Below are 17,470 nucleotides of genomic sequence, written 5' to 3' on the forward strand. Positions count from 1 at the left end.
AGAGCCTGTTGATTTTAAATGCCAGATGTTAAGCTCCACTGATGGTAAGAACTCAGGAAATTAAGCCCCAGTGATTTTCAAAGCCAAATGTCATGAGGATTCATCTTCGCAGTGTGGATCCCCCATGTCTGCGATATCTAGTGTGAGGTTTGCTCCTCTCCCTTCTCCAGGCCTCCAGCGTCCCTCCCTCTGGCAGTCTTGGTGGGTCATTTTGTCTCCCAGCCATGTCTCTTCCCTTCCTACCCATTTCAATGTGGCTTGTTCTCTACATTTAGCTGTTGAGAGTCTGAGCTCCCACTCCTCAGGTCGTTTTCTGGGCTATTCACACTGGTTTGGGTGTTATCTAGGTGTATCCATGGCATGAGGTGAACTTAGGATCCTCCTACTTGCCATCTTCCCTGGGAGTCCCCATTGGTATTTTGATACGGATTGCACTGAATGTATAGATGGCTTTAAGTAGTAAGAACACTTTAACAATATTTACTGTTCTAATCAATGAACATGAGATGTAGAATAAAAGCCTCAAATAAACCACCTAACTTTGCATTTCAAGGAACTAGAAAAAAACAAAATAAACTAAGCTGAAAGAGGAAGGAAGAACATAGTTATAGGGCAGAATAAATGGGGGGGGGAAAGCCAAAAACTAATTGAAAATATCTTAGAGTGGATTTTTTAAAAGAGATAAACATTGATAAAACTTTAGCTAGACTAAGAGAAAAAGAAAGGGGAGTGAAAGAAATTCAGAGTCCAAAGAAGACACATTGTCGTGGATGCCACTGAAATGAAAAAATTCATAAGAGAATACTATGAACATTTATACTCCAACAAAGGGTATAACTTAACATAAATGGGTAAGTTACTCAAAACCTACATTCTACCAAGACTGACTCATGAAGAAATAGCAATAGAAATTATGAATATACCGATAAATGAGTTAGGAGGTGGAATTAAATATCATAAACCTCCCAAAAAGAAAACTCTATGACCAGATGACTTCACTGGTGAATTCTACCAAATATTTAAAAGATAGTTAATACCAACCCTTCTCAAAGTCTGCCCAAAAATTTGAAGAGAAGAGTAGCTTTCCAAGCTCATTCTACATGGCCAGCATTGTCCTGATACCAAAACCAGATAAAGTCACTATAAGAAAACTGTAGACTAATATCTCTGATGAATATAAACATAAAAAATTTCAACAAAATATTATCAGACCGAATTCAAAAACACATTAAAATGATTATACATCAGGACCCAGTGGCATTTATTCCTAGGATGCCAGAATGGTTAAATATATGCAAATGAATACATGTAATATATTGCATTAACAGAATGAAAGATAAAAATCATGAGATCATTGCAATAAATACAGAAGAAGCATTTAACAAAATTCAACACCCTCTCATGATAAAAGCTTCCAATGCACTGAGCATAAAATGAAAAACAAAAAACAAAAAACAAAAAACCCCTCAATGTAATCAAGGCCCAGTACAACAAACCCACAGCTGACATTACCCTCAATGGAGAAAGTTTGAAAGCTTTTTCTCTCAGAAACAAGACAAGGATCCCCACTCTTAGGCAAGACAAAGGGGAAAAAAAAGCATCAAAATCAGAAAAGAAGAAGTAACATTGTCACTTTGGGAGATGCTATGATTTTGTATATAGAAAACCTTAAAGATTCATTTAAAAAACTGTTGGAACTAATCAAAAATTTCGATACAGTTGTAGGACATAAAATAAACATAAATGAATCAATTTCATCTTTATACACTAATTATGAAACGTTTGATGAGAAAATGAAGGAAACTGGCCCATTCTTAATATGCTCAGAAATAATAAAATACTTTGGAATAGACTTAACCAAGGAGTTAAAAGATGGTGTAGTGGAAACCATAAAGTATTGATCAAAGAAATTAAAAGGACAAATGTGTTGACCCTGAATAAGATTTTCTCTTATTCTTAGTTATTTTTTTAATGAAATGACGATAACTGAGCATATAGATTTTTTTTTTAATGAAAAGGGGCCATTCTGATTACAGTTGATTCTTGGGCAACACAGGTTTGAACTATACAGGTCCACTTATATTCAGACTTAGTTTTTAATAAATACAGTGCAGTGCTCGAAATGTATTTTTCTTCCTCATGATCTTTTTAGTAACATTTTCTTTTCTCTAGCTTACTTTTTTGTAAAAGTACATATATAATACATACAAATAAAATGTACATAAAAACAAAGACATACAAACAAAATATGTGTTAGTCGACTGTTCATCAATAAGGGCTCTCATCAAAAATAGCCTATTAGTAGTTGGGGTGCCTGTGTGGCTCAGTCAGTTAAGCGTCCAACTCGATGTTAGCTCAGGTCATGATGTCAGGGTTTGTGAGTTCAAGCCCCACAACCGGCTCTGTGGTAACAGTGCGAAGCCTGCTTGGGTTTCGGTCTCCCTCCCCTCTCTCTCTGCCCCTCCTCCACTTGTTCTCTATCTCTCTCCCAAAACAAATTGAAAAAAAAAGAAAGAAAAGAAAAGAAAAGAAAAGAAAGAAAAGAAAAGAAAAGAAAAGAAAAGTAGCCTACCCACTTTTGGGGAGTCAAAAGTTATTCACGGATTTTTGTCTGTGTGGGGCAGCAAGGGGCAGTGTCAGCACCCTTAAACCCTGTGTTGTTCAATGGTCAACTGTATTTAGTTTTTTTTTTAATGTTTATTTATTTTGAGAGAGGGAAAGAGAGTGAGCAGGGGAGGGGCAGAGAGAGAGGGAGAGAGAGAATTCCAACAGTGCAGAGCCCAATGCGGGGCTATGAGATCATGACCTGGGCCAAAACCAAGAGTTGAACGCTTAACTGACTGAGCCACCCAGGCACCCCTGTATTTGGTTTTTAAGTGTGATACAAATCTACTTATTTTAGTTTTAAGTGTGAGGCATAGATGTCACCCAGCCTTCTATCAGCAGGATCATGTATGCAGACACAGGGATCCGTGGATGTGGGAATCCAGGGGACCTCTTTCACTCTGACAGTGAGTCTTCTCTCCTGGTTTTCCTCCTGTTTCCTGGCCACCCAGGAAACTGTTCTTTCTGGGTCCTTTTCCTGTGTTTCTCCTTTGCATGTTACCCCACTTCTCTCTGTTTGTCTGCCCCACCTATGTTATATCCCTTGTAGCAAGCACTGCACATTGCTGGTTCTTTTAATTTCCAGCATCACAGATATTTCCTGAACCATGTTAGGAATCAATCCGTGTGTACTGAATTAGTTAATATTTTGTAACGATCCTGACAGTAAAAGCACCTGGTCTATATAGGAGTCAATATTACACAACTTATACTTGTAGGAACCATACATATGGCCCTTTGTTTATTTTTGGGACAGAGAGAGACAGAGCATGAACGGGGGAGGGGCAGAGAGAGAGGGAGACATAGAATCGGAAACAGGCTCCAGGCTCCGAGCCATCAGCCCAGAGCCTGATGCGGGGCTCGAACTCACGGACCGCGAGATCGTGACCTGGCTGAAGTCGGACGCTTAACCGACTGCGCCACCCAGGCGCCCCATCATATGGCCCTTTGTTTGGAGGCAGGGACTGTGTGGGACCGTCTCTGCCTTTGTGCCCTGACAACTTTGCATGTCCTTACTTGGGCCATGTAGGCAAAGCTAGACTGCAGGAACCTGAGTTTTGGCAGAACACCATGTGAATCCTCTTGGAGCAAGGGGAGCTAAGCAGTCTAATGAGAAACCGCCACCAGGTAGTTTCACACCTGACTACCTATCTAGCCGGAGGCTGACACAAGTCATTATTCACCCATCCCTGGCTTCAGTCGAGTTTAGGCTTCTGAAAGTACATCTGTGGGCTACAAAGATACTCACTGCATTAGGGTACTGCTGTGAGCTTCTCACCAGCAGAGAGACCCAAGACCTATGGTGTCTGTCACTGAACAACTCTCATTCAGTGTCTATTCCTGGGGGGCTAGGGATGCAGGGTACTGACACTAAGGCAATCTTGCTTTCGCTGTGTCTGTAAGTAATAAACTGTCTGAAACCATTGGTCTCACTGTCATCTTACCAACCCAAGTCTGTGGGACTGTAAAAAGCCAACATAACAGCTGTTGTAGTTAACCATGTGGTCCTGGTAGCATCTGCTGGGCTACTTAAGGATGACCTGACCACATGACAGATAGACTCTGGGTTTGAGTTGTGTGGGTTGCCTGATCAAATATTGACTTATTTTATTTTTGGCATCACACATAAGAAGGAATGCATTTTTTAGCACATGCCATTACTTAGATCAGCCTTGTCTGACCTCAGTTATTTACAAACACACTTTAGATTGGATGCCACGTCTGACATCGTTGTCGTTGCTATTTCATCACTATATTTATTTAAATTAAATAACCTTGTGAAAAGCAGTATGGATGTTCCTTAAAAAATTAAAAATAGAAAAACCATATGATCCAATACTTCTAGTACTGGGTATTTACCCAACTATCATAAAAACACTCATTTTTGCATAGTTTATTGCATAATTTAGAATAGCCAAGATATGTAAGCAACCTAAGTGTCCATAGATGTGGTACACAGTCACATGCGCGCGCGCGCGCGCACACACACACACACACACACACACACACTGGGATATGATGCGGCCATAAAAAAGAAACAGATCTTGTCATTTGTGACAATATGGATGGAGCTAGAGATGTAGAGAGTATTAGGCTAAGTGAAATAAGTCAAATACCATTTGAGTTCACTTATATGTGTGGAATCTAAAAAAACCTACAAATCAATAAACAAACAAAAACCATAATTATACCTATAAATACAGAGAACAAAGTGATGGTTGCCAGAGAGAAGGGGTATAATGGGAGGGGCAAAATGGGTGAAATGATGTGGGAAAACAGGCTTTCAGTTATGGAATGAATAAGCCACGAGAATAAACAGCACAGCATAAAGAATGCAGTCAACGATGTGGTAATAGCACTGTATGGTGACAGATGGTAGCTACCCTTGTGGTGAGCATAGCATAAGATATAGAGAAGTTGAATCATTATGTTGCACACCTGAAGGTAATGTAACATTGTGTTAGCTATACTCAAATAATAAAAAGTAATTAAAACAAGCAAATCAAATAAGTTTCTAGCTCAAATCATTTAAAAAGTTAGCTTTGTATCCCTACTTGAAATTCAAAATATGTGTCTCTTACTAGAGATATAATTGTAATGGTAAATAACATAAAAACTATTTGAAAGTTTAAATGAAAGGAATATAATAAGCCACAGCCATTTACAATATAATGCCTATTTCATATATGTTATCTCATTGATTCCTCATAGCAATCATTTAGTGTAAGTATTGTGATTTCTACTTTAGATATGAGGAAATGGTCCCAATGGATGTAAATACTTTTCCCACCATCACACAGTGTGTGTTAGAGGCAGGACTGAACTCCATTGCTATTTTCATGCCTTAGCCTATAGGGAGACAGTAGGCAGTCCCCCTGGTTCCTTTTTCTTTCCTTTTACCTGTGCCCTAGTATATTCATCCAGCTCCACAACATAGAGAACTCCCACATATTTTGTGGCAAAGCAGAACACCCCAACTTAAGTCTCACTTTTAATTTGAACCTTAGACTATCAGTCTTTTTCACCAGGAAATATTTTAAAACTCTGTGAGTACACAATTGTTGCTTGTAATCTACTGCCATTCCGTAAGGATGGTGAATTCTGAGTATATCCCTTAGTTGCAGAAATATTTTTTGGATGTGAGGTTGCAAATAGGAGCTCACAGATGTAACTCTTGCATTGTGTACAGTAATAGGGGTGTAAGGTACAGCCAGGCTTCTGTATCGTTAGGGTGATAGAGATGTATGTAGAGGGAAACAGGGATTTGTGGCTTCTCTGATCATGCCATTGTTTATTTTTGGAATTTTACTACAGTTACTAATTTTACTTTTTTAACTTTTTAAATTCCAAATAGTTAACATGCAGTTTACTATTAGTTGTAGGTGTACAATATAGTGATTCAACCCTTCCATACATCAACCAGTGCTCATCACAACAGCACGCCTTTATCCCCATCACCTATTTAACTCACCCCTCAACCTGCCTCCCCTCTGGTAGCCATCAGTTTGCTCTTTGTAGTTAAGTGTCTGTTTCCTGGCTTGACTACCTCTATTTTCTCCCTATGATCATGTGTTTTGTTTCTTAAATTCCACAATAGGAGTGAAATCATATGATTTTTGTCTTTCTCTGGCTTATTTTGCTTAGCATAATACTCTCTAGCTCCATCCACATCGTTGCAAATGGCAGGGTTTGATTAGTTTTTATGGCTGAGTAATATTGCATTATATATATATATTATATTATATTATATTATATTATATATATATTATATTATATATATAATATATATATTTTTTATATATGTTTATATAATATATATTTATATATATTTATATATAATATAATATAATTTATATATATATTTATATAATACTTATATATATAATATTATATATATTATATATTATATATATTATATGTATATATATTTATATTGTATATATATTATATATATTGTGTGTATATATGTATATATTATATATATTATAATATAATATATATTATAATTATAATATATATATAATAAAATATAATATATATGTAATGGAATATATATATTATATATATTATATATATTCCATTATATATATATATATAATATCCTATATATTAAAACAAATTTTTTAAATGTTTGTATTTGAAAGAAAGACAGAGAAAGTGAGAAAGTGGGGGAGGGGCAGAGAGAGCCAGAGATAGAATCTGAAGCAAGATCCAAGCTCTGAGCTGTCAACACGGAGCCCGATGTGGGGATCGAACCCACGAGCTGTGAGATCCTGACCTGAGCTGAAGTTGGACACTTAACCTACTGAGACACCCAGTACCCCTATACTACATCTTTATCCATTCATCATCAGTTGATGGACACTTGGGCTGTTGCCATTGCTTGGGTATTGCAAATAATGCTGCTATAAACATCGGGGTGCATGTATCCCTTTGAAGTGGTATTTTTGTATTCTTTCGGTAAATACCTAGTAGTACAACTGCTGGACAATAAGGTAGTTCTACTTTTCACTTTTTGAGGGGCCTCTGTAGTGTTCTCCAGAGTAGCTGCACCAGTTTGCATTCCTACCAAGAGTGCAAGAGGGTTTCCCTTTCTCCACATCCTTGCCAACACCCGTTGCTGCTTCTGCTGCAGTAGACATGATACTCTTGTTTAAACCCCACCCCCCCCAAAGCGACTTCACCAAAAGATTGCTACAACTGATACATGAATTTAATAAAGTCACAGGATGCAAAAATCAACATACAGAAATCTGTTGCATTTCTATGCAGCAATAGGGAAGCAGCAGAATGGGAAATTAAGGAATCAATCCCATTTACAATTGCACTAAAAACAATCAGATACCTAGGAATAAACCTAACCAGAGAGGTGAAATACTTGTAGTACTCTGAAGACTCTAAAACACTGATGAAAGACATTGAAGATGACACAAAGAAATGGAAAGACATTCCATGCTCGTGGGTTGGAAGAACAAATATTGATAAACTGTCAAAACTACACAAAGCGATCTACACATTTAATGCAATCCCTATCAACATACTGCCAGCATTTGTCACAGACCTAAAACTGATAGGGAGCCACAAAAGACCCAGAATAGCCAGAGCAACCTTGAAAAGGCAAAGCAAACCCGGAGGCACCACTATTTGGGACATAAAATTGTATTACAAAGCTGTAGTGATCAAAACAGTATGGTACTGCTACCAAAATAGACACATAGATCAATGGAATGGAATAAAATACCCACAAAGGAACCCACAAATATATGGTCAATTCATTTTTGATAAAGCAGGAAAGAATATCCATGAGGAAAAAGGCTCCTTAACAAATGGTTAGGAAAGCTGGACAACAGCATGCAGAAGAATGAAACTGGACCAGTTTCTTACACCATACCCAAAAATGAAATACAAACTCTCTGTCTGAGGCAAACCAGAGGGACTCTTAAATACAGAAAACAAACAGGGTTGCTGGAGGGGTGGGTGGGTGGGAGGATGGGTTAAATGGGTGATGGGCATTAAGGAGGGCACTTCTCAGGATGAGCACTGGCTGTCACATGGGGGAGATGAATCACTGGGTTCTACTCCTGAAGCCAAGACTATACTGTATGTTATGTAGCTTGTATTTAAATAAATTAAAAAATAAAAATTAGTTCAAAATGGATCAAATGCCTAAATGTGCGACCCAAAACCATCAAAATCCTAGAGGAGAACACAGGCAGTAACCTCTTTGACATCCGCGGTAGCAACTTCTTTCTAGATATGTCTCCTGAGGCAAGGGAAACAAAAGCAAAAATAAACCACTGGGACTTCATCAAAATAAACACCTTCTGCACAGGGAAGGAAACCATTAACCAAACTAAAAGGCAACCTACAGAATGGGAGAAGATATTTGCAAATGACATTTCTGATAATGGGTTAGTATCCAAAATATAGAAAGAATTTATAAAACTCAACACCCCAAAAAACATATAACCCAATTTAAAACATGGGCAGAAGACATGAATAGACACTTTTGTAAAGAAGACCTCCAAATTGCCAACAGACACACGAAAAGACGCTCAACATCACTCTTCAAATACAAGTCTATACAAATACAAAATACAAAACTATAATGAGATATCACCGCACACCTGTAAGAATGGCTAATATCCCTGCCGTTAAATAACTTTTGAAGAAAGAAGTTTTGCAAGAGATCTGTGTTTTTTTGCCATGGGGCCTGTGACATCATTCTTTGTCTTTGGATAAACTGTTCCAAATAGCTTTGGTGTTGTAGTTATTATATTATAGCACAGTAAAATAAGTCTGCTATTATTTTAAAATTTTAATTTTTTTTTGTATCAATGAAATCATCTGGAAAACCATGTGAAGTCTGTGTGCCACATTTTGTGAAACCTTGCCTTCAAAAGGACAAAGCCCTTCATGTCAGACATTATAAAATTACTCTAAGTTTTTATGAAAACGTCAGATTGCCAGTATCGTCATCATGTACACCATCAGTTTTCCTGGCCAACATTTCCAGATGTATTTACTTTGAGGATGACCAAGGGCTTCTTAGAACTGAATCCCGAAATCTACTGCTTATTAGAGTCAAAAGTAAGTTGTGGGTACACTCTGACACACCTTTTTGTGAAGATTAAATGAAGTTATACATGTATGGAACCTAGGAGAAAGAAGACACTGACATATAGTATACATGCTATCAATAGAGGAGTTTTTATACTAACTCATTCTTTAAAAAACTCAATAAATGGATCTCTTGTCCTAAGCGCGCACAATCAGTGGAGGGCCAGCTATTCACAATTATAGAGCACAGATCAAAATTATCTAGTTATAACAGAGCCATGACTTTTAACTTTCTGGGAATAGAAGATTAAGAACAGCGTAGAAACTGGAGGAGGTAGCTTTCAGAGTGATGGCATCATTAGAGGCATCTTGCAGGGAAGATGGGCACCTCACCAAATTTGAAATGATGCGGATCTGGAGGTTCCCCGCCATTTAGGTAGGGTCCAATTTCCAAGAAAGATGCAATCCAGAGACAGCTGAACATGGGAAACTCTAGTCCAACATTACTCATAGCCTTTCAGGTTCTTCAGATCCAGAGGATAGAAAAAGAGGTCTTACATGCCAATAAATTTTATGAAGCCAGTATATCCATGATACTAAAATCCAAGAGTGTATACGAAATAAAAGTAGATGCTAATGTCACTCATGAAGATATTAATACAAATTCTAACCTAATTAATATGATGTAGGTTATTCAGAAAGATCATAGATCATGAACATTCCCTCCCAGTAGCATATGGTTGACTTAAACATAGGAAAACATTAGGGCGCCTAAGTGGTTCAGTCGGTTAAGCGCCAGACTTCAACTCAGGTCATGGTCTCACGGTTTGTGGGTTTGAACCCCACGTCAGACTCTGTGCTGACAGCTCAGAGCCTGGAGCCTGCTCCAGATTCTGTGTCTCACTGTGTCCCTGCAACTTCTTGGCCGACGCTCTGTCTGTCTGTCTCTCTCTCAAAACTAAATAAACATTAAAAAAAATTAAACATACGAAAATATGTACGAAATTCATTACGTTAACAGATTAATGGAAGAAAACTGCTACAACCATCTCAATAAACGTTCTACAAGTGCTTGATGAAAGTCAACATATATTCAATAGAAATGTTGTTAGGAAACTAACCTAAGAATGGAACTTCTTTTATGTCACAGTAAATATAGTCAAATGCTAAAAATTTTCTAATTCCTACCAGAAATAAGACAAGGATGTCCATTATTTACCAATACTTCCCAACACTGTACTGGGTGGGTCTGTCCAATATTGTGAAATGAGAAAACAAAGAGGGGGGGGTAATGTTTAAAACAGCAGACACAAACTGTTAGTATTCAAAGATGATAGAATTGTGTATGTGGAAGCTCATAATGGATGTTGACATACACCTCTGGCATTAAATCCTATGTAGCAAGGCTTCTGGAGAGAGTATTGATGTACAGATATATCTGCACTTACCAGCTCAATCAGAATACAAAATTTCAAAAAATGACACAATTTTCAATAGCATCTAATACTTAGAGTAAGTTTAACACAGGGTTGAAAAGAGTCTTTGGAGAAAGTTGTAAGATTTTATTGAGGGATTTTTAACAGTGAAGTGTCCTTCCTACATGAGAGCAGTTTGCATGGTTTCAGCTTCTTCTTGCTTACACTTTCGGTTGTCCTTCACCTGTAAGACAGACACAGAGTTGGAAACATTACTCAGCAGAATTTATTTACATTAAATTAATGATATACAGAGGACACTATAGTTTTTATTTTATAAGATAGAATTCCAAGCGTATGCTTTACCAACATTTTTGGAACACACCACACTTTCTGTAGGTACAAGAAAAGAAAAAAAACACTTCAGGTTCAGAACAGATAAAATGAAATAAACCTATTAAAAGGTAGTTTCATTTTTTTATCTTTGTGTTTAGATTCAAGTTAGTTAACATCTAGTGTCGCACTGGTTTCAGGAGTAGAATTTAGGGATTCATCGCTTACATATAACACCCATGCTTGCACCCTACTTGATGTAGGGAGAGTGCAGAAACTAGAAACTAGACTATCTCTTGCCATTTTATCACTCAGTCATTTGAGCCTTCATTGGGGAAAGGTTTCAAAATGCACGTGTTCTGTAAGAGCCACAATAATTTAGAGTCTGACAAAATTTAAGAACAGGTATCCAGGTCTCCATAGAGAAAAACCAACATCAAGCAGTGTGTTTTCTGGTTCTCAGTAGCAATGAAATCTCAACTCAGATGTTAAAATTTGACCAAAGATGTTATCTGATGACAAATAAATCATACAAAATGGAAGATTTTTGTATTCCATGTATATTATCCAATAGGACCACAGAATGCAAAAATCAGCAATAAAAACTGACTGCAATATATCTGGTTTGAAATCACTAAATATATGAGCCAAGATGCATTCAGAAGTGAAGGGATCCTCCCAGAATCACACAGCTTATGTTAGAGCTGGTATTAGAACCTACTTCAGTGCCTCAGCATATTTCATACAAACTGGTATTTACTCCAAATCCATTTTGTGGTTTTTAAAAGAGGAAATTATAGAAGATTCTGAATTTAAGTAGCCATCAGTTAAAGTATTTACAGTGTATTTTATTTATTTTTTAAAGTTTATTTCCTTATTTTGAGAGAGTGAGAGAGAGAGACAGCACAAATGGGAGAGGGACAGAGAGAGAGGAAGAGAGAGAGTCCCAAGCAGGCTCCATGCTGTCCGCACAGAGCCCAACGTGGGGCTCAATCTCACAAACTGTGAGTCCATGACCTGAGCCAAATCAAGAGTCAGATGCTTAACTGACTGAGCCACCCAGGCGCCCCAGTATTTACACTTTATAAAAAAGGAAATGGTTTCATTTTTTATTATTTAAGAAGGCTCTGACCCAATTTAAGTCTACATCTGATAGGGTATAAGTCAGGCAGTCAGGAAATTCGGGTCTGAACTACTTATGAAAGTTACCTTTATGTGTAAACTCTGTCATTAAAGTATCAATAAAGTCATATCTACATAAGTAAAGATATAATATTCAGGAAAATATCTGCATACTTTGCATTCTCAATGGATAACATATCTGCTTCAGGCATCTTCACGGGCTCCAGTGTTGGGACATCCGCCCCCTTCACATCACTGTCATCTTCACTTTTGCCCCCACTCTTTGGCACAGGCAGTTCCTGGATACCAGATTCCAGGTCAGGGCCTTACCAAAAAAAAAAAAAAAAAAAAAAAAAAAAAGATAATCAACTTAAGGAGTAAACATAAAATATAAAGAAAGAAGTGATAATATGTATTCTTGCCATTATATGAAATACAAGCCTGTAGACTTAGGGTAACAAAAAAAGCGATGGAAAGATGGACTTCCCATCTTTGTTTTCCTGTAATATGAAACCTTATTTCAAATAACAATCTAAAGAGAAACCACACTAAATCTACATTTGCATTATATTACCACAGTGTACTAAGAATAGAGAGCATCAGCTAAGAAATCTTAAATGTACACCATGCACAGGATTTTTTTTAAGTTTATTTATTTATTTAGAGAGAGAATGATCAGGGGAGGGGCACACAGAGGGAGAATGAAGAGTATCACAAACAGGCTCTGCACTCCTAAGTGCACAGCTGGATGCGGGGCTCAAGCTCACGAACCCTGATATCATGACCTGAGGCAAAATCTAGAGTGTGACACCTGACTGAGTGAACCACCCAGGCACCCTGCTCCATGGATAGGATTTTAATGAAAATTAAAATTTAATTTCCTGAACAATTAGCTGAGTGCATTTGTGGGCCTATGACAAATCCTACACTAGTGACATACATCTCCTATTGGAGCAACCTGAAAGCTATTTTGTGAAATTTAACTAGTTAGATTTAGGGGCAAAGTCTCTCTCTATAACTTATGATAAATGAATCATGCAGAGAACCAAGTATCAAAAATAACAGCAAAATATTAGTGACTTATAGTCAAACTTCTGTCTTACAGTGAGAATAAAGGGAGCAGGGTGGAAAGAAATTAATGGACTTTGTCATCAGTCCTATCGTAGAAACCTCTCACCAGCGAATTCCTGAAATAATCCATGGCCTGAATGATGTCAATAATTCCATACAAGTATTTGATGAAAATACTTTCTTTGGAAGCTGGTAATTTCCGTTTCATGATCCTTTTAAGATACTTTTGATTTTCCTAATCATAAGTTGTTAAACACCTCCTAAAGCCACTTAAAAATCACACTAATATAGTTTACCTATATGCCAGTCTCCCAAATTATACAGCGTTTCCCAAGTGTACCATATCAAATGATTAAGCAAAGGAAATGGTGGCTGTCATTCCTCGAGCCTTTTTCTGGAGTCTATCTCTTGCTCCACTGAACTTCATTTATTCCTGTGCCTGTACTACGCTATTTTACAGTACAGACACATTTGAGTCTTAATGCATTTTATACAAAAGCACTCACATTTTGGTATAACAACACAGATGGTAGGAAGTACAAAAACCGTGTAATGAAATCTGAGTTATGTCTCCATGTGTCAAGCAGTCTTTGGCAAGCCACAATCCCTGAACCTTAGTTTTCTTATTTATAAAATGAGGCTACCATCCCTATGCAAATCTTCTTTATTCCTGATGTTATAAGATATGCTGACTCGGCACTCTGCACACACTGTTAAAACCAGCTTACACTTTTGATGCAGGGAAGGAAAAGGCCACGCAAAAATGTTCTAAGAAGAACACATTCAACTAGTGAAAAAATGTATACTTTTGTAGTAAACAGTTTCCTCTGATTTAGAACAGACTGCCTGTTCAAGCAGATTAAATCTTGAAGAAAAAGGGGAAATTCGTTAGAGTGAATACAGCTGTAAACTATACTCTATTCACATTTTGAAACAATTTTCAGGAAATGGCTGAGATTCTCTTCTAAGGTTTTGTTTTGTCCTGTTACGTCATAATGCGTGATGCAAAAATATACCCTGTGCCCCCATAAGCATTCTTTTTCCCTTTCCCTTCACCTTCATCCAGAGGTGCTTCTTCAACTGCTTTCTCTCGCTCCGGCATAATATCCTGACACTCAGTGGGTGCCTCCCTTTGTTGAGGCTGCTCATCACTGGGCTGCTGGGCCTAGGGTGTGCGTGTGTGTGTGAACAAAAAGTTGCATTAATGCATGCCAATAATATAAACCTATGTTACGCATTTTATATCAAATAATAAATAAGTATAAAAACACTTATAAAATATAATTCTATATTGTATTCCTAAAAGTTATATGGCCATTTATATACACATACATATAATGGAATATTAGTCATCAAAAGGTATTAAAATCTTGCCATTTGCAACAATGTGGATGGGGCTAGAATGTATTATGCTAAGTGAAAGAAGTCAATCAGAGAAAAACAAGTACCCTATGATTTCACTCATATGTGGAATTTAATAATAAAACAGAGGAACATATGGGGAGGGAAGTAACAATAAAGGAGAGGGGGAAACAAATCACAAGAGACTCTTAAGGATAGAGAACAAAGTGAGGCTTGATGGAGGTAGGTGGGGGTGGAGGATGGCACAGATGGGTGACAGGTGATAAGGAGGGCACTTGTGATGAGCGCTGGGTGTTGTACGTAAGTGATGAATCACTGAAGTCTACTCCTGAAGCCAATATTGCACTGTACGCTAAGTAAAATTTAAATTAAAAAAGAGTTACTCTTCCCACAGAGTGGCTACCCGGAAGAGGTACCCACAAGCACTCTGGAGGCTATTTTAAACTATGCTGGGATGGATACGTACAACTTGTTGTTAGTAAGCATGACAAAGGAGTCATAGGGTATATTTACCCAGGGAACACAAGTATGGAATCCTTCTGGTTCAATGTTTCCTGCCCCTTCCCAGCAAAGAAACTTTTATCACTGTATCTGTACGTTGGTAGGTCAACAAAATTTTCAGAGAAATAAACTGATGGTATAGAACATCAATTGCTGAAGTACTCACAGCCACAGGTGCAGCTGGCTGGTTAGCCTTGCCATCATCCTTTCTTTGTTTAGATTTAGACCTTGTTCTCACACGCCCACTCATTTTTCACCCTGAAAGTAGAATATCAGTATTTGGAAAATGTATTCTAAAGGCTAGGTACACCACCTCCAAGGCGTAACATTTTAATTTTTTTTTACTTTGAAAATACTTTCAAAATCAACCTTGCGTAAGGATAGTGTACATGCTGTGGTCACACCAAATAAACGGGCTGCAAGATCATTCACATCGGCCAAACTGGCAGTCAAATCACCTTAAGGACAGGAGAAAACGCGAGGCTTAGTTTCACAGCTAGATTCCCCATCATAAAGGCATGTGAGAAAACAATGCTGGATATTTAAACCTGAGTCGCTACTGTTTCCACATTCCCAGTTACTGGGCCCATTTTGCCTCTTAAATAAGGTTTCCTTGGAACACAGAGAAGTCTTAATCGTTTGCGTACTGCCTATGGCTGTCTTCCCACCACCAGGGCTCAAGGTGTCTAGTTTCGATACTGACCAGTGAGCCGGCTCCTCCCTTGACACCCTGCACAGTGCGATACAAATCTCCGGGACGCAGCTCCAACCCCACACCGTTCCCCGTTTCCAGCCCCACACACCGTTTTTTGTTTTTTGTTTTAAGTAGACTTCACGGCCATCCTGGAGCCCAGGTGGGGCTCGAACTCACCACCCTGAGATCTAGACCTGACCTGAGATCCAGCGTCAGCCACTTAACCTACTGACCGCTCCCCACCCCCGCCCACAGGCACCCGTTCCAGACCTGTTCTGTACCGCCTGGCCCGCCTCCCACCCAGGGTCCCACTGAGGACTCTGGCTTCAGTGCTCCGCCGGCAGTTCCAGGTGCTTGCAGGACTCAGATACCTCAAAGAACGCCCCCAAGACCCACCCTGTCTTCACCTCCCCCGTCCTCGGCCGCCAGCTGTCCTCACTTGTCCCCGTGCCACCGCCACGAGGACGAGGGCCATGGCGGCCGCGACGCCTGTGAGGAGAAGAACGCTAACTCCTAGCAACTTCCTCCTCCGAGGCCACAGATCTACCGTCCCGACCCGCCCGAGGCCCACTGGCACTCTCCTCACAGTCACTCACACTTAAAGTCCTGGAAGGACTGATTTGTGGACCTACCGGTTGAGGGCAGGCAGCCAGAAAGATCACGACACCGCCCACACCACCGCTTCTTCCTCAGCTCTGCTCACAGGACGCGTGGGCAGCAGGGCGCGTGCTCAGCAACGGTCTTTCTTAACAATGGGCATGCGCAGGAAAGGCCTGGTGCAACGTGTGTGCGTACTGACGTGGATATGTGCGTACTGACTGGGTGTATGCGTACTGACGTGGGTGTATGCAATGTTCGTGGACTTCTTCCCACGCCTGCAGCCAAGGCGTGGGAAGGCAGTGTCCGCAGAGTTCCCGACATGGTGCTTGAAGAGTGGCCTTTTTCCTCCTGCCCGAGCTCTCTTTTGCAACCAGATACTTTGGGGACAGACAGTTACAAGTCACCGTTAGTGCTGAATGTTTCTCAGAAAGATATCTGTAACAAAAATAGATACTAAGTACTTTAATACTATTTTTTATACATGCTTTGATCAATCATTCCCTTCCATGCTTCTGGGTTTGCTGTCATACTTGAGTGAATTTGCTCTCCTCTGTATAATAAATACATTAACAACTGTTTTCTTTACCTTTTTTGCTTGTGTTACTGCACATTTAAACCTGTGGTTTGGTAACTGATTTCTCTAAGTACCTGTGGTCCTTCAATCAGTGCACATTTCAGAAGTTTCTATCCATATTGGTCCTGGGGTTTAAGCTCAGTCCACTGGTTCGTTACGTTCAGTAATGGTGACTATGCTTGTCATGTACTGTGCTTTCCAAAAATCAAACAACTTGATAATAAAGCTGACTTTACTGGATAACTCTGTCAGGGAAAACACTACCTGGACAGGGTCTTAGCAGAGTCTTTGAGGTGGCCGGACAGGAGAGATATGTATTCAAATTGTGAAGTCGGAGTAGAACAATTCTTTCAACGTTGGGGGAGGTTGTGATGAAGACTGAGTAAAAATAGGGCTAAAATGGTGTAGGTTTGGTGGACACAGCAAGGCAAGAATATTAAGTCGAAAGTTTCAAATTCCTTATGGTTGAAAAATGTCATTTGGCACTTTTTACTGAAGAGTTGATGGATCTTTCAGTTAGTTCCTGGAAGGGACAGTAATGTTATTTTCAACTTTTGTCTTCCTAGGCAAGAGATGATTTTGATAGCAAAGTTATGTTGATAAAGCCCATAGAATAATAAACTCTCGTTATAT

The 17,470-nt window shown here is 38.9% G+C and overlaps 1 protein-coding gene across 2 annotated transcripts; it reads right to left on the bottom strand.

Annotated features, from left to right (window-relative positions):
• Nucleotides 1–10,712: 10,712 nt before the first annotated feature.
• On the bottom strand, nucleotides 10,713–16,418 carry LOC131502440 (P antigen family member 3-like). Of its 2 annotated transcripts, XM_058713191.1 has the most exons (6): nucleotides 16,296–16,382; nucleotides 15,339–15,427; nucleotides 15,136–15,227; nucleotides 14,163–14,271; nucleotides 12,210–12,360; nucleotides 10,713–10,824 (listed from the first exon to the last, which is right to left on the bottom strand). In XM_058713191.1, the coding sequence occupies exons 3-6, from the start codon at nucleotides 15,217–15,219 to the stop codon at nucleotides 10,821–10,823; spliced, it is 348 nt and encodes a 115-aa protein (XP_058569174.1). In that variant the 5' UTR covers nucleotides 15,220–15,227; nucleotides 15,339–15,427; nucleotides 16,296–16,382; the 3' UTR covers nucleotides 10,713–10,820. The 2 variants fall into 2 exon arrangements, with proteins under 2 accessions (XP_058569174.1, XP_058569173.1); XM_058713190.1 differs by lacking the exon at nucleotides 15,339–15,427 and having other exon boundaries at nucleotides 16,296–16,418.
• Between the last annotated feature and the right edge of the window lie 1,052 nt (nucleotides 16,419–17,470).

This window comes from Neofelis nebulosa, chromosome X, assembly GCF_028018385.1.
Source record: "Neofelis nebulosa isolate mNeoNeb1 chromosome X, mNeoNeb1.pri, whole genome shotgun sequence".
Classification (NCBI taxonomy): Eukaryota; Metazoa; Chordata; class Mammalia; order Carnivora; family Felidae; genus Neofelis; species Neofelis nebulosa.